The sequence below is a fragment of the Manis pentadactyla genome, chromosome 3 (genome assembly GCF_030020395.1).
Source record: "Manis pentadactyla isolate mManPen7 chromosome 3, mManPen7.hap1, whole genome shotgun sequence".
Taxonomy (NCBI): Eukaryota; Metazoa; Chordata; class Mammalia; order Pholidota; family Manidae; genus Manis; species Manis pentadactyla.
The window spans coordinates 82,356,572-82,375,171 of NC_080021.1; the positions used below are offsets into that span (position 1 = coordinate 82,356,572).

Sequence of the window (18,600 nt, forward strand, 5' to 3'; positions counted from 1 at the left end):
CAGCTTGTGCTGGGCAGTTGCGCACAGACGGTGCCTCTGAGTCTTCCCCTGATGGCTGCAGAGTAGGCTCTGGGCAGTTGCTGTGGGTCTGGCCTCTCCCAAGCTGCTCACTGCCATGGCGGGGCTGCGCCGGAGGGGGAATGGACAGGAGGCTGTTGATCATTGTGAGGGGCCTAAGAGCTGTGCTGCCTTACAGGGGGTAGAGCACCCATAGTTCTCTGGGGTTCCCAGCTGCTGAGATGAGTGTGCCAGGATCCTTCCATCCAGCTGTGAGACCCCTGTCCCTTTAAGACTTTGAAAAAGCACTCGCTTTTCTTTTGTACAACGGGCACCGTTTGCGGGGACCCACTTGCAGATTTTACTGTTCCGTTTCCCTAATTTCCAGCACACTACGCACTGTGTGTCTGTGCTCCTGGTGTGGATGACAAGGGCTGGGTATTTAGCAGTCCTGGGCTCCCACTCCCTCCCCATTGCGACTCCTTTTCTCCCGCTGGGGAGCTGGGGTTGTGGGGGCGCTCGGGTCCCACCGGGCCACGGCTTGTATCTTACCCTCTTCGTGAGATGCTGAGTTCTCACAAATGTAGATGCAGCCTGGATGTTGTACTGTATCTTCTGGTCTCTCTTTTAGAAATAGTTGTATTTGTTTTTATTTTAAAAAATATGTATGGTTTTGGGAGGAGATTTCCGCTGCCCTACTCACGCCGTCATCTTGGCTACTCCCCCCACAGTGTTATTTTAACCACTTTGTGAATTATAGTGCTGTTCATCCCTATGTCAGTCTTTATTTCAGATGGATGCCTTTATGTAGAGTAGAAAAATTATGATAGTTTTTTCCATGAAGCCCTCTAGTGGTAACACCAAAGATTACAATCAGGAAAACAAAACTTCCATGCAGCGGATGTGCTAATGTGAGGAAAATGGAAGGTACTATTGCCAGGATCCTCAACAGAACCTAAACTGGTCGATTTAATTGGCCTGCTGCTAGGCTACTGCCTCCACACCCACAGGCAATAAGCTATTAGTGGCTGAGTCATTATATAAAGACCCCTTCCCAGAGGCAGAGATGTAGATTACGGACCTGCAGACTGTTGGGTGCATGTGATTCTAGTGTCCAGCTATTGATGGGAGAATAGAGCCAGGTAGAAACCTTTTAACCCCAGGAACGTTCCCTTCTCATTTCTCCATCTCACTGAATTCATAGTGAACTTGCCTGGAGCTGAAGCCCTCAGGCAAGACAGCTGAGTAGTAGTACTTGGCCCTTTGAGTTTAAGATGTAATCTTCCAAAAAATAGTTAAACTCATTAATATTTCTATTTAGTGGAATTCTTTAGGAAGTCATTTTATAATAATATCACTGTCTAAGTTACAAAGCTTCAAAAACAATGAGCTTCAAGACTAGTAGATCAGGTTAACTATGAAAATATTAAAAGGAAAAAATAAAGTCATTTAAAACCAACAAGGGGAGAGGGGTACAAAAACTCTTGGAGGAACATTTTAAATGTAAGTTCATTTACAAACATCATTTTCCAGAATATACTATCCAGTTAGCTTTCATTCCTACTAATCTTATAAACCTGGCTCCATAGAAATAATGCTTTAGAGGCAAACTAATGAGCTTAATTTATTTTCTATGATTCTGTTTTGACTTACTTGTCTAGTTGATTTGCCAATGACAGGCTGGTATTTACTTCTTCTCGGTGTAATTGTTTATATTTCTCCAATTCAGCTCTAGTGGAATCTTCCTGAGAAATTTTTTTGGAGAGTTGAAACTCGAGATCTTTAATTCTGAGTTCCATTTGCATTCTAAATGAAGAATTATCCTTCTCTCTCCACTGCTGTAATCTGTTTTGTGATTCATCCTTTAAAACAAATTAAAAGAATGCATTTTTTAAGTAAGTATAATCTGAATAATTATAGCGTATTTGTTTCCCTTAGTTTTGACTCAGTGTTTCAGAAAGCAATTTTAAATGTGAAAAAAAAAAAACTTGAAGTTTAATATATTTACCTTAACCTCATTTGAATTAAATCTGCATTATAAAAATTAGGTTGAGTCATTCTTATTTTAGTACTCATATAATCTGACATTTCAAAGAATAACAATCTATAGTTAAAATATTTAAACAATATAATCCAAGAATATGGTATACTTTTTAAATCACAATTTCCTTTTCCTCTTGTCAGCCAGTCTTGAAAATTCTAAATGATTGTCTAATGAGAATGATTCTGAAAGATGGATTTTGTGATAATGATGGAAACTGAAATATTTAGGAGAAACACATGCTACCATCCTTCCAGAAATCTATGAAACCAACTGGCATAAAAGTAGAGGAAATAGAGATAAATGTATACATCAAAAATGTAATCTGCAGGGAGATGAAATAAGGCACATTACAGATTAATAAATTAACCTGTAAAAACCAATCGACTTCTTTTAATTTTTCTACCGTTTTCTGTCTTGCTCTTTCTTCAGTGTCCCGTCTGTACTCTTCCAGCTTACTGTGTTCCAGTGAAATCCTTGCCAGGTGAGTTTTAAGGTTTCTGACTTCTGAAGTTGAAACTTCCAGTTTTCTTGAAAGATCAACAACCTACATGAATGAAATAAGTGAGTTTGGTAGTGAAGGTAGACTGAGAATGGCCCAAGTCAAAGCCAGTATCAATTAAAATAAATTAAGTTATAATAAAATGTTACCCATACCATAGTAGAGTCTTAGAACACTGAACCTTGAATTACTCAGAAATTCAAGAACAAAATTAAAACCACCAGGAGTCAAAATAACACACTCTTTGCTGCCATTTTTGCCATTACAACATTTGCACTTGGTTTTATGCTCTTATATTTTATATTATTGTCCCATGTTGTTTCTCCATAAAGTTATTATATGTCACCTCTCAGTAGGAAAGGTCCCCCATGCTAACAGTTCATAATTTTAAAAAAGTTTCAGAACTATCACATTGAGTTATTTAGCTCTAACTCAATAAATGCCTCCCCAAATAAGACTCTAATGATCTATAAATATGTATTTTAATGCCATAAGCCTTTTTCTCAACTACAAATGTTTTATGCTAATTCAAATCAGTTTCCAAGGAAAGGATTGTCACAGTTAAGGAGAATTCATACCTCCCAATATGGAATTTTAGTGAGATGAGCCATACATTTTTTTGAACAATACCACAACTCCATAGTGCTATCTTGTTATCTTTTGTTTCTTACCAACAAATAAGAAAACATAATTAACAAAAAGAAAACCTGTTGTAATTTCAGCGATACTGAGGTGGGAAGAACTACTTTTGTTTAGATACAGTGATTACTTGGTAAGATAAGGTGAGTGGATGTGGTTTTCACAAATTCTTACAAATTTTACATTTCCTGTGAAATTCCCTCCCCTTTCAAATGTGTGGCCTTACTACCTGGTTTTTAGTGAAGAGCATATGGTGGAACTGCTGTGTGAACCCTAGGCTTGGTTAGAAAGTGTAAATACAGCTTCCATCTGATATTCTCGCTCTAGGGACGCTCACCCTAGGAGCCCAGCCACCTTGCTGTGAAGCACCCCAGGGCACCAAGTGAATCCTCACAGAGATGTGCCAACTGAGACTGATGTAGCTTCTGTGCCAGCCAAAAGCTGACCTCAACTGCCAAACAAGTGCATGTGGCACCTTTAGGTGATTCTAGTACCCAGTGGTGTATCATCCCAGCTGATGCAAGTGGAGAAGAAAGAAGCTCGCCTCACTGAGCCTTGCCTAAACTGTAGATTTGTGAACAAAATAAGTACTGTTTTGAGCCACTAGGTTTTGAGGTGGTTCATCATGCAGCAATAAATAACTGGCACAGATACTGATATTAAAAATGGGGTGCTGCCATTAAAAAAAAAACAACTAAAACACATAAAGAGTGCCTTTGAACAGGGTGATAGGTGGAACCTGAAAGGAGGTGGAGAAGAGTCAGAATGAAAACAAGCAGGGCCTCCGGGAGCCTGTTAGTGGAAGCCTGATGGCCCCTGAAGGTGCTGACAGCAAGGGCTTCTAGGCAGGGAAAGACAGTGACACTGGAACCTGGAGAAAAGGGGACTCTTGCTCCAAAGCAGCTGAAAATAAAGATCAGTGAGCAAGATAAGCTGAAGGATTTTACACATAAAGGAACTAGGGCTTACTAGGGTCAAATATCTGTTTCCCAATTACAGCCTTTCCTCATGTCTAATTGCCAAATAATTCTAAAAGAAATGACTTCTGAACTAAGATCAAATCCAGGGTGCTGCCAGGAGAAAACACAGCCTAAAGTTGCAACCAAGACTGTAAAATCCTTTGTTAGGATCTCAGAAAGATTTACGGTGGTGCCTCAAATTCTTCTAAGGATCTTCAGAGTTTACACATTTTAAGGCACCATCCTACAAAAGCTTCACAGGAAGCCCAAAGTGAAGAGCTTATCTCAAAATCACTCATGAGGGTCCCTTTCCTATTGGCATGAACCCCAATAAAATTCACAGGAAACTGTTTAAAAAGAGTATTAGCAAAAACTGCCTGGTAGCCTGGACTGAGAGATGGAGAGAATACAAATGAAAAGAGGCCTTTGGGTCTTAGAAGTTCTACAGGGAGGAAGCAGGCTGAAAAAACAGATGCAAACACAGGTCATCTCTTATGAGCAAGACAGAACTGAGAGCTCAGAGGCACAGCAAAGGGCCACGGAGAGGCATTCCCATGATTAGGACTAAGTCTTCCTCAAAGAACTAGCAGCCTGCAGCAGGCTGCCTTTCAGAATTGCTATGGACTAATGTGTCTCCCATTTTCCATTCTGAATGAGAGTCTTGAGCAGGTCAGCAGAATGTTGGCTCTGTGGGTGGTGGTAGATAACTTGGCTCTTCAGTTCTCAATCTTTGTATTGAGAGGAATTGTACTCCAAGGGCTAAACTGTAGAAACCACAGCCCAGGCTCCTGTCCCATCTGCACCTGATGAAGATGTAAGATCTCAGACTCCAGCCTGAACTGGATGCCATCATCACTGAGGCTTGGCACGCAGATACAGGGTAGGGGTGAGTGTGTTTCTCTTGTCTTCTTTTCTTTTTCATGGAAATGTTTTATATATCTTGACCAGTGTTTTGGCTACATGGATATATACTTTTGTTGTTGTCTGTTTGGCTTTTTTATTTTAAGTATAGTTGACATACGATATTACACTGGTTTCAAGTACATAACATAGTGATTGGAGTGTGTTTTTCATGTGGGAGGGTAATTAAAAATTGTGCTTTTTAAACGTGTCTCTACTTTTAAAACATCCATTGATTTCTTTTAGAAAGGAAGGTTATGGGCCAACCTTACTGACTTGCTCCCAGTGAACAGAATATGGGGAAGTGATGCTGTATGAATTCCAAGGCTGGTTGGCCGGGATAGGCCAGGTGTTCCAGCTGCCCCGCCCAACTAAAGTCCCAGCCAGGGCCTGGCGCCAACAATCGGACATGTGAGTGAACTAGCCTCCAAATGACTCCAGCCTCAGCCTCCGAGCTGTCCCAGCTAAAGCTGAAGGAAGCAGAGACAAGCTGCCCTGGCCACACTTTCCTGACGGAGGTTTGTGAATAAGATAATGTTATTTAAGCTACTGAAGCTGGGAGTTTATTAGGGTAAAACAGATAAACAGAAAAGTGGTGAAAAAAGGGATAATATGAAAACTAACTTATTTGTGGTGAACTGATTTTCATCAAGGGTGCCAAACAGTAGAAATGAGTCCCCTTTAAAATGGGTTATAATAAATGTGGAGATTAATTTATTAATGGTAAACAATGCTAATGAGAAGAAGCAGATGACTAGAAGACGTAAGAAGTTTTTCTAGGGTTCCTTTCAATTACAAATTCTTACCCCTAGGCATATATGCCTCTTCATAACTTTTCCTCAGGTTAGGGGATAGGGAAGACTGGTAAGCAAGGAGAGACATAGGATTTAAAGAATAACAACTGAAATACTTTAGTAGCCAATAATGAGGCATTTTATCCGACTTCAATTAACTGAAATTCTAATAGACAGTATGGAGTATTTATTAGTCAGTCTAGCACTCAATCTTCATTTTACTTTCCTCAGTGAGGAAATAAAGAGAACATTCAGGAATCATTTTTAATCTCAGTAGTAAAATAAATGCAGTGTCCTTTGGACTATTTAAGTACACTTTCTCCTTTATCTTACCTCAAGGCTGTCAGTATGGGGAGGTAAGATCATCTCATCTTTATGTTGCACCATAGTACTTCTCCCTATCATACAATTTAGCTTTGAAATTCTGATTCAGTCAATTGTTTATTCAATGACTTGGTTGAATAATTACCTCACTTTTAAGAGTTGTACTCTTGACGTTTTTTTTTCTTGGGATAGGAAGAAATAGGATTATGTCAATTATGCATTGAGCTATAAAGTACAGCTATCCATCTCTTTCGATTTAAGTAAAAGGAGGTGGATACAGAGAACTGAGGTTTCTGAGAATAGAGGATCAGCACCAAGAACAAGGTTGGCCTCAGGATTACACACAAGAACCAGGTCAAAAGAAGATTTAATTGTGAATAGAAAGATGACAGATTAGCAAGACTTCCAAAGAGAAAGCCAAAAGCCCAGACTTCATCTCTTCCTTCCTAGATGGTGAAGTCTGTGGATCAGTCTATGCCCTATAGTGAGTCACTGAAACATAATGAACTACACAGACTGAGTCAGCAGATCCTGTGAGCCAGACATGCAAATGGGAGTGAGGTGGAGGAACACTGGTGAGAGACTAAAGGTGTGAATGGAGAAAAGAAAGGGTATGGGCTCTACCTTTGTTGTCAGCCTGACTTCCCATCATGGCACGGTCAGCAGGGCACAAGCTGGACAAAGGCTCTCTGAAGCTAAAAGTGTCTGCATGAGCTGAGAGAAGCAAGTGGTACTATTCAAGATGACCGTGAAAGAGTCCTCACAATATTTGATTTGGTATTGGCATAAGGATAGACATGCAGCAACCGTATTAGAATTGGGGATACAAAATAAACTCTGGTGAACTGATTTTCAACAAGGGTGCCAAAAGGTTAAATGGGTCAAGAATAATCTTTTTAACCCATGGTACTGGGGCCACTGAATATCCACATACAGAAGAATAAAATCAGACCTCTACTTCATAGCATATATACAAAGTTAACTCAACATGTAAGCGCAAAAATTATAAAACTCATAGGAAAAAACAAAGATGTGTATCTTTGTGACTGGATTTGGCAATGGTTTCTTGGAGAAAAGCAGATTAACTGGATTCATCAGGACAGTGAAAAGGCAAGCTATAGAATAGGAGAAAATACTTGAAAACCCTTTATCTGGTAATGGATCTGTATCTATAATATAGAAATAACTCTTGCAATACACTTAGAAAAGACAGTCCAATATTAAAATAGGCAAAGGAATCAAACAGCCAGTTCTTCAAAGAAGATACCTGAATGGATAATAAGCATAGGAAAAGATGCTCAAAAACATTATTCATCAGAAAAATGCAAATCAAAACCACAGCGAGATGCCATTTCACACCCACTATAGGATGGCTACAATAAAAAACACAGATGATGACAGATGTTGTTAAGAATGTAGAAAAGCATCAGAACCCTCAAGCACCACTTGGGAAAGAGTAAATTAAGAATCTTACTTAAATTCCTGCCTTTTACTATGCTGTTTACAGCTGGGCCTGCATGCTAAATTAGTTGCCTGGGTTGCAAGTTATTTGATTAGCGCTGAAGGTGAAAAAGACCAGCAGATAGGTAAAGTTAAAAAATAAATTGGGCCCGCATAATTAACACAATAAAGACATGGGCTATGCTGAGGTACCCTCCTTTACCTGGGGAATATTCAAACATTCCATGCCAAGTTGTTCCTGGCTTTTTGAGCGTTAACTGATTAACTCTGGGTCTTTTTCAGTGGGCTTTTTCCTGGCCTTACTCTTTTTCCACCTCACTCATATCTATTTTTCTGACTAACAGCTGGATGTAGATAATTTTCTTAATTCTCTCTGTTTGGATACATACTATACATAATCTCAATCTTTCCACATTTTTACAGAATATCTAAAGGGGAAAGGAAATGAGGGAAGTATCTCATTTCAACTGGTTTATATAATGACCTTTTGTACAATTAACCTGAAATCCACAAAATAAATGTATTCTACATCTGCAACAGTGAAGGTAACAAAAATTACAATTTTCTGAAACATTCCATTAAACATTATGATGTGATTTTATTTGGCTTGCCTCATCATGGCAAAAGAGAGATCTGTAAAAAAAACAATGGTTGGTACTAAAAAACAAAGTCTCAACTGATGTGAAGAGTGATGTGTAATTTTGTTTTCCTAAGGATAAATATTGTAAGAAAAAATGGGTAATATAAATGGCAGAACTAAAGTCAGAGTTTAAGAAATAAGTGCATTGTAAAGACAGAATTGTAATAAATTTGTTGTAATGAAAATATAAAAGCTGTCCACAGAAATTAATATTCTCAAACACTGTGTATTATTTCATTAGCTATAGATTAACTGTTGGTATGTTAAATTTCACACATACCTGACTTAGGGCTTGATTTAATTTCTTCTTTAAGTCCTGTCTCTCAATGGTATAGTAGGAGGTAGCTTCTAGCAAACTCTCTGACTCAAATCGTTGTATTTCCATGTCAGCCCATTCTTGTTGGAGTTGGTGTCTCACACGTACCTAATAATATACTTGTTGTTAATATATCACTCTAACATACGTGTTTTGAAAAATGTCACTGCATTCATCAATTCACCTTTTCCTCGTGCATACACACTCCTGGTTACTGAATTTTGTGTGATCCTCCTGCCTAATCAGTACTGTATACTTAAGACAATGAATTCAGCCCCACTATCCACTCCCCCTAAGAATTTGCAGAGCTTTACCGCCTAGGGAAGTCTCAAAAAAAAACCATATACGTGAGACTTGGAGGTGGTAAATTATATGTTGTGAAAGGTTTTCCCTCTTTTTTCCTAGTAACCTAAATTGACTTCAGAGTTCCTCACATACTGAATCCTCTGCGTGAGTCCTTGCAACAGACCCCATCTGAGAATAAATGTGAAGTCATGTCAGTGGGACTCAGGCCCTAGGTAAGCAGGCCTCTACCTGCCTCCCTGACCTTGGCTCCTATAACGCACTCCATTCCTGCTATACACAAATCCTGCTGCCACTGCGCATTAGTCTGAAAAAGAGCTTCAATCACAGACAGTTACAGTTCTCTTTGTACTGGACACACTTATTATGTCCAGTAAGTTTGTTATGTACTAACCTAGGTCTTATAACCTGTCAACTACATTTCTCCTTGAAATGAGAATTGTGAGCAAACTATTTGTAAATAAGTTTGAAGTAGATTTCAAATAGCAATGGGAAAAATCAAATACGGTTTTTTTCTATGCGTCATCACATTTGTCTTAAATTATGATGTATTGGAGAGCAGAAGCCTGTAAACAGGTCATAATACATGATTTGAGACTAAAATGTTTCCAAATTTAATTCAAATTGACATGAATCAAAATAAAATTACACCAACTGAAAATGTATAAAAGCTACTGAAGGAAAAGGACTGTGACATACAGCATCGGCCCTTCATCTCATCTGGGAAATCTGGAATAACTGTCAAGGTGATCCACTTGATTGAATCTAGAGGTTCATTTTAAGTATGAGCATTTCCACTTATCTGCTTCGTCACGGTATTAAAATGTGATGACACATAGACTAAAATTATTATTTAAGCAGTATGAGACTAAATTATAAATGAAGAGAGTCAACACAAATGTCTTTCTTCAAAATAAAGCACCTGCCAAAATTAAATTTTTGCTGGATACAAGCACGCCTTTAAGATATTTATAGTCTATATCCTTTTTATATTCAATAGACTCAACACTTTTCCATAATCAAATATTACTTTGAATTTTCTTTCAGGAATTTTGAAAAATGTTTATTTTCCTGGATACTTACTTCTAGTTCTCTTTTCTCATTTTCACCTTGAGTCATTCTTTCTTTGAGATGATTAAAATCGTCGAGTAATTCTTTATTCCTTCCTTCTAGGGTAAGACATTTTTCCCTTTCAGTTTGGAGTTCATTTTTAGCTTTGTTCTGAGCAGTATCCAGTTGCTGTCGGAGCAACTCATTTTCACTTTGTAGTTGAGATAATCTCTTTTCTAAGAACTCCTGCTTTCTGATGTATTTATTCAGTTTATCTTGTTTGTTCTCATACTTGTGTTCAATGTTCTTCTTTTGACAGCGTATGTGGCTTAGGTCTCTTTGCACACTTTCTAAGTCCAAAGTCTTTTCTCTAAGGGCATCTCTGGTGTGACTCAGCTCAATTTCCAGGCTACTGACTTTACCTTCAGCTTTAGAAAGCTGTCGAGAAAGAATGCTCATGTTTTCTTCCTGATTAGACAGAAACCACTCATTTCTTGCTCTAAGACTATGGAAAGCAAATCCTAGTTCTCTTTCTGATGCCTGACTTTGCTCATGATCACGGGTAGCAGTAGATAGTCTAGAATTGTCTGATACAACTTCTGTCTCCAATCTTTCTCTGCTTGCTTTTTCATTCTGCAACTTAGAATGTAGCATTGTATTCTCAGATGTCAGGAAGTCAAGCTGTCCACCATGCTGGAACATTACTTTTGTAGATGTTTCCTTAATCACTGTTTTCTTTTGAAGATCATCTTTTTCTTTTGTAATTTCAGTGTCCTCAAGATATTTCTTTTCTTTCTGATCTTTCATCGTTTGTGTTTCTGGTTTTAGCATGGCAATTTTATCCTGCAACATGTAGATTTTAAGCAATAGATGTTCATGACTATCAGAAATCTAAGTAAAAGGAGACTTTCGGCTAGCACTCAATTAAAAGACTTATCATGATTTCCTCTGAAAATAGGGGACAACCCGAATGTTTATACAATGAAAACTTTTATGATTCATGGATATCCAACTGAAAAACACTAAGTTGGATCCAAATCTCAAACTTTATTCAAAATTTAACTGAAGAATTACAACTCAGAAGGCATAAAATAGAATAATAATGAATCTAACTACACTTAAAAATTGACTTCAAAGTTTGAAATCTAACCAATTCAGTTACCCTAGAGTAAGAGCCTTAGATCGGCATATATTTGGGCATATTTTATTTCCTAAAATTCTTTTTCCTAAAGATCACCAAACTTCTGCTTTAACTCATTTGTGATGAGTTTTAAATTTTTTTTTTTACTCAATTTGCCTAGTTTGATCCACATTTCCTCACACTTTTGCATGAGGAAGACCTGAATATATATAGATATATTCTATGACATTCCTCATTCATTTTTGCAAGTAGTAAAATTTTAGACTTCCTATTAAGTGATCTATTGACTCTGAAGGACTAGTTCAAAAGGTAATTTCATTTAAACTATGTTACAACATTAAAGCATAGTCAACGATATTAAACCAGAAATTAAAATTTTTTATATACCTGTGGGTGGTTATAGTCACTTCCATCAGGCTGTTCTTCTTCTTTCTTTGACATCATTATGAAGTCTTGTTCTGCTGACAAATTGATATATTCAGTTAAATTGAACTACAACAGAATGGTTCAATAAAAGCAATACTCTTAAAAAAAGAGAAAATAACATATTTTCAATTGAGAGTTTAAATTAAGCTTGATCTTTATCTGAATACTTATTTAGGAAATACTTCTAAATTATGTACAACTTCAACAAACACTTGGGAAATACTAGAAATTGCCAGGATAAAAGCATACAAACATGTAAAACCCTCATTCAAAAATCCATCCATCCAATATCAAACAAAATAATCAGAAACAAAACAATTTAAAAATGCAGAAGAAGAAACATATAAAGCTGCAAGGTACTCTATTTTCTACCTCAGAAGTGTACGATCTTAACAACATGCTAGGCTTCAGCTACATTATTTAGGAACCAAAATTATTACTTTCTGTGACATTATTGGGGTATACACCACCTCTCCTTTTACCTGAAATGTTTGGCTGCACTATTTGACAAACTCCTCTTCCTCTTACAAGATTCAGACTGCTGTATAAAGCCCTCCCTTACTATGGCTGTCTTTCCCCAGATGAATAGGTGTTTCTTTGGGCCTACCTTAGTGTTTTATAGATTTCTCTTGTATTTCTTTACCATATGAGCTGTAAATTATCATCTACGTGTTTGTCCCCTTTGCTCCGAAACTATCGGGGACAGTCTCGTAAATTATCTTTGTATAAATAGTCATTATTTACTTTACTCAATTGTTATTTATTGAGTTCCAGCTAAATACTTTAAAGGTTTAAAGAAGACCGTGGACAACAGGAATCAGGAACGGGTTTTTAGAGACAATGCCTGTGCGGATTAAACAGTGAGGTTAGCCAGAACCAAACAGGTAGTGGGCAGGAATGCGGAGAGCATGCAGGACCAATGCAAGACAGGCAGAGCAGCACATGATGGGGTGACTATTTGACTGAAATACAGGGATTGGTGAGGCTGGCATGCCCAGCAGTTCAGAATGCCAGAGAAGAGGGTGGGCAGTAGAAAAGGCTGATGGTAGGGAGTTAGATAGGAATCAGATTACCAAAGCCTTCCTTATATGTAATTTTGGATGCCTGGACATAAATGTGTTTTAGGGTGCTTCATGGTTGTTATTTATAGCTGAGATAGGTCACTCTAAGTACTGAGGGGAGGGATGAACATGGGTGGGAGGGCAAGCGAATAAATGGAAGCAGACATATTATAAAGCAGTAATGTAAAATAAAGATGATACAGGCCTGAACTGAGAAGATTCTGAAAATATATTTAGGATATAAAATTACCAGGGCTCATCATAAAATTAAGGTCCCTGGAAAACTACTCTCATTACTCTGCTCAGTACTTTGTAAAAGGTATCAGATAAGAAGAGCAATGGTCCACATGAACTGTTCTGAGTTGCTTATATTTAATTCTGTAATTTTTCTATCTCACATCTTCCAATGCAGCAGGAACTTGTGTAGATGTTTTGTTTTAAATGTCCTGCTTTTCGGGTCTGCCCAACTTGAGAGGAAACAGAGCAAACAAGTCAGTTGTACACGTAAACAACTGGGCTGACAGCTCAATGTCATCACTACTCTAGGATATAACTGAAAATCTTCTGTAAACTACATTGCTAATTCTAAAGGTAAAAAGAAAAAGAATATAAAACTATATGGGTAGGAAAAATATTATATAATATTTTAGTAGATACCTGAGCCTATGACTGATAAAGGGCACTGAATTAACTGGTGCACAAAGTTAGAATACACATTACATGTGGTTAATCAGCAGACACATTACATATGGTAATAACAGACTGGTTGTCCTAGCAGTATTAAAATTGGTTTTCTGTATATTAGTTTTAAATGACACAATCCTCAAAATAACCAACACTCCTTGTGAATTATTTATTCATTAAAAAATTGTTAAGACAAGTTGACAGACTATGTATACATATCGGGGGCGGCACTGTGTAGTAAATTCCCAATAATTCCCATTACTCTTGGGAAAGCCAACTCTAAATTACATAAAGTCATAGAAAATACAAGTAATATTTTAATTTTTGGCTTTGGAAGGTGCTCTTTTCGTTACACTTAATGTAGCTGTAACTAATACTTGTGAATTCAGGGCTATAAAAATAAAGCTAGGAGACTACGTTTGGTTTGAGTAGGCAATCTTTAGCTATCTACCTAGTTTCCCAAACAGTCCCTAAACTCTATAAACACAACCCTGCTACACACTCTTAAGTATGTTCACAATACTAGCCTAGAAGAAATTACCTTTTCTCCTAATTCTCTGTTATTTATATATTGTTTTGGGAGAGAAAGAATGCCAATCCTTGCTAAAAGGTATTCTGTTTGCTTGTAGGTTGCATAGAAAGAGTAACCAGAAAGATTTTGTCACAAAATTATTTTTGAAAAATCAAAACTACATGAAGCCATGCAGAGGTGATCAGGGGTTGAATTCCCTGTGCTTTTCTTCTTACCTTCTGTGCTCTCTCTGTCCTCTGGAAGCTGTGATTTACAAAGGTCAGAGTTTATAATCCTCTAACAGAAACACAGCTCCAATATTAATCTTTCCTTTATCTCTGTGGGTCATCTGTCCAAATTCTGTGGAAGCTGACTGATTTTTGTTCATTGACAGTGACACAAATGGACACTTACCTTCAGTTTTCAGATCCCCAGCTGTTTGACTGGACACATCACTGACAGTGATGCCAGGAGAGTCCGAACCTGAAAAATCGGAAAACAGGGTTTCCATGTGTTAGTCTGTAAGTAATGATACAAATTTAGCTAACTTATGCAACGTGTTTATCAGAGAAGCACTCCCACATCCTCCCGTCCCCACTGAGACACACTGCTCCCTCACCGCTTACATGGGCATTTTACATGCCCTATACAGCCATTCACACAGGTAAGCCTACCTAATTAACTAACCCCGTCTGCGCACAGTTGTCCACCACAAGCCACTAGCGGTCGCCATTCTCCCAGGAGAGGAAGGCCACATACCAGCAAGAAGGGATGTTCTCGCAGCCCCCACATGTTCCAGTTGCCCACAACTACCTCTATCGCCATAAAAAGGCAGAAGAATTTGACACAGACCAGACCAACCCAGACTTCCTCCCCTGAGAAGGAATCTGGGGAGACAGACCTAACCAATCTCCCTGTAAAACAATTCAAAACAAAGGTTATAACCATCCTGATGGAGCTGCAGTGAAAAATGCAAGAGCTAACGGATGATGTCCGGAAGGAGATTACAGAAACGAAACAATCTCTGGAAGGACTTATAAGCACAATTGAAAAGCTGCAAGACGCCATTGATGGAATAGAAACCAGAGAACAGGAATGCATAGAAGCTGATGCAGAGAGAGATAAAAGGATCTTCAGGAACGAAACAACTTTAAGAGAACTGTGTGACCAATCCAAAAGGAACAATATCCACATTATAGGGGTACCAGAAGAAGTGAGAAAAAGGGATAGAAAGTGTATTTGAAGAAATAATTCCTGAAAACTTACCCAAACTGGGGGAGAAAATAATCGTTCAGAGCACAGAAGTACACAGAACTTCCAACAGAAGGGACCCAAGGAGGACAACACCCAGACACATAATAATTAAAATGGCAAAGATCAAGGACAAGGACAGAGTTTTAAAAGCAGCTAGAGAGAGGAAAAAGGTCACGTACAAAGGAAAACCCATCAGGTTAACATCAGACTTCTCAACAGAAACCTTACAGGCCAGAAGAGAACGGCACGATATATTTAATGCAATGAGACAGAAGGGCCTTGAACCAAGGATACTGTATCCAGCAAGATTTTCATTTAAATATGAGGGAGGAATTTTAAAATTCCCAAACATGCAAATGTTTAGGGAATTTGCCCCACACAACCCACCTCTAAAGGGTATTTTAAAGGGACTGCTCTAGAAGAAAGCACTCCTAAGGCTAAACAGATGTCACCAGAGAAAATAAAATCACAGCTAAGAAAGCAGAACTATCAAATATTAACTGAAGGCAAAAAATGAAATCAACTACCCCCAAAAGCAGTCAAAAGAAACAAGAAAGAGCACACAAATAAACCACCAAACGTACAAAGAATGGAGGAGGAGGAATAAGAAGGGAGAGAAATAAAGAAGTATCAGACTGTGTTTATAACAGCTCAATAAGTGAGTGAAGTTAGACAGTAAGATAGTAAAGAAGCTAACCATGAACCTTTCTTACCACGAACCTAAAGCCTACAATAGAAGTACATATCTTTCAATGATCACCCTACATGCAAATGGACTGAGTGGACCAATAAAAAGACACAGAGTAATAGAATGGATAAAAAAGCAAGACCCATCTATATGTTGCTTACAAGAGACTCACCTCAAACCCAAACACATGCACAGACTAAAAGTCAAGGGATGGAAAAAGATATTTCATGCAAACAACACAGAGAAAAAAGCAGGTGTTGCAATACTAGTATCAGAAAAAATAGACTTCAAAACACAGAAAGTCACAAGAGATAAAGGACATTACATAATGATAAATGGGTCATTCCAACAAGAGGACATAACCATTATAAATATATATGCACCCAATACAGGAGCACCAACATATGCGAAACAAATATAGAATTAAAGGAGGAAATAGAATGCAATGCATTTATTTTAGGAGACTTCAACACACCACTGACTCCAAAGGACAGATCTACCAGGGAGAAAATAAGTAAGGACACGGAGGCACTGAACAACACACTAGAACAGATGGACCGAATAGACATCTATAGAACTCTACACCGAAAAAGGACAGGATACACATTCTTCTCAAGTGCACATGGAACATTCTCCAAAATAGACCATGTACTAGCCACAAAAGAAGCCTCGGTAAATTAAAAAAGATTGAAATTCTACCAACGAACTTCTCAGACTCAAAGGTATAAAACTAGAAATAAATTGTACAAAGAAAGCCAAAAGGCTCATAAACACATGGAGGCTTAACAACATGCTCCTAATAACCAATGGGTCAATGACTAAACCAAAATACAGATCAAGCAATATATGGAAAGAAATGACAACAACACAAAGCCCCAACTTCTGTGGGACGCAGCAAAAGCAGTTTTAAGAGGAGATTATATAGCAACCCAGGCATATTTAAAGAAGGAAGAACAATCCCAAATGAATAGTCTAAAGACACAATTATCGAAATTGGAAAAAGAGGAACAGATGAGACCTAAAGTCAGCAGAAGAAGGGACATAGTAAAGATCAGAGAAGAAATAAAGAAAATTGAGAAGAATAAAAAAATAGAAAAAATCAATGAAACCAAGAGCTGGTTCTTTGAGAAAATAAACAAAATAGATACTAGCCAGACTTATTAAGAGAAAAAGAGAATCAACACACATCAACAGAATCAGGAACGAGAAAGGAAAAATCACGATGGACCCCACAGAAATACAAAGAATTATTAGAGAATACTATGAAAATCTATGAGCTAACAAGCTGGAAAACCTAGGAGAAATGGACAACTTCTTAGAGAAACACAACCTTCCAAGAATGACCAAGGAAGAAACACCAAATCTAAACAAACCAATTACCAGCAAAGAAATTGAAGTGGTAATCAAAAAACTACCAAGGAACAAAACCCCCAGCCAAGATGGATTTACCTCGGAATTTTATCAGACATACAGAGAAGACATAATACCCATTCTCCTTAAAGTTTTCCCGAAAATAGAAGAGGAGGGAATACTCCCAAACTCATTCTATGAAGCCAACATCACCCTAATACCAAAACCAGGCAAAGACCCCACCAAAAAAGAAAATGACAGACCAATATTCCTGATGAATGTAAATGCAAAAATACTCAACAAAATATTTGCAAACCGAATTCAAATATACATCAAAAGGATCATACACGATGACCAAGTGGGATTCATCCCAGGGATGCAAGGATGGTACAACATCTAAAAATCCATCAACATTATCCACCACGTAAATAAAAAGAAAGACAAAAACCACATGATCATCTCCATAGATGCTGAAAAAGCATTCGACAGAATTCAACATCCATTCATGATAAAAACTCTCAGCAAAATGGGTATAGAGGGCAAGTACCTCAACATAAATAAAGGCCATATATGATAAGCCCACAGCCAACATCATACTGAACAGCGAGAAGCTGAAAGCTTTTCCTCTGAGATCGGGAACAAGACAGGGATACCCACTCTCCCCACTGTTATCAAACATAGTACTGGAGGTCCTAGCCATGGCAATCAGACAAAACAACGAAATACAACCAATCCAAATTGGTAAAGAAGAACTTGAGCTGTCACTATTTGTAGATGACATGATATTGTACATAAAAAACCCTAAAGACTCCACTCCAAAACTACTAGAACTGATATCGGAATACAGCAAAGTTGCAGGATACAAAATTACACAGAAATCTGTAGCTTTCCTATACACTAACAATGAACTAATAGAAAGAGAAATCAGGAAAACAATTCCATTCACAATAGCATCAAAAATAATATGAAATACCTAGGAACAAACCTAACGATACATGTGAAAGACCTATTCCCTGAAATCTATAAGACACTCTTAAGAGAAATGAAAGAGGACACTAGCAAACGGAAACTCATTCCATGCTCTTGGCTAGGAAGAATCAATATCGTCAAAATGGCCACACTGCCCCAAGAAATACAGAGATTTGATGCAATCCCAATCAAATTACCAACAACATTCTTCAATGAACTGGAAAAAAAATGTTCGAAAATTCATACGGAAACACCAAAGACCCTGAATAGCCAAAGCAATCCTGAGAAGGAAGAATGAAGTGGGGGGCATCTCGCACCCCAACTTCAAGCTCTACTACAAAGCCACAGTAATCAAGATAATTTGGTACTGGCACAAGAACAGAGCCACAGACCAGTGGAACAGACTCCAGACATTAACCCAAACATATATGGTCAATTAATATATGACAAAGGAGCCATGGACATATAATGGGGAAATGGCAGTCTCTTCAAAAAATGGTGCTGGCAAAACTGGACAACTAGATGTAAGAGAATGAAACTGGTCACTGTCTAATCCCATATACACAAGTAAATTCGAAATGGATCAAAGA

General features: G+C 37.9%; 1 protein-coding gene across 1 annotated transcript in view; it reads right to left on the bottom strand.

The window, feature by feature from the left end:
• Positions 1-18,600, bottom strand: part of LOC118929212 (ankyrin repeat domain-containing protein 26-like) — a 95,155-nt gene that overhangs the window by 10,403 nt on the left and 66,152 nt on the right. Inside the window, exons 11-16 of the mRNA XM_057499337.1 lie at positions 14,164-14,232; positions 11,455-11,525; positions 9,960-10,769; positions 8,538-8,681; positions 2,409-2,585; positions 1,651-1,859 (exon numbers count right to left, since the gene is read on the bottom strand). Coding sequence (XP_057355320.1) covers positions 1,651-1,859; positions 2,409-2,585; positions 8,538-8,681; positions 9,960-10,769; positions 11,455-11,525; positions 14,164-14,232 — 1,480 coding nt within the window. The remainder of the gene's footprint in view (positions 1-1,650; positions 1,860-2,408; positions 2,586-8,537; positions 8,682-9,959; positions 10,770-11,454; positions 11,526-14,163; positions 14,233-18,600) is intronic.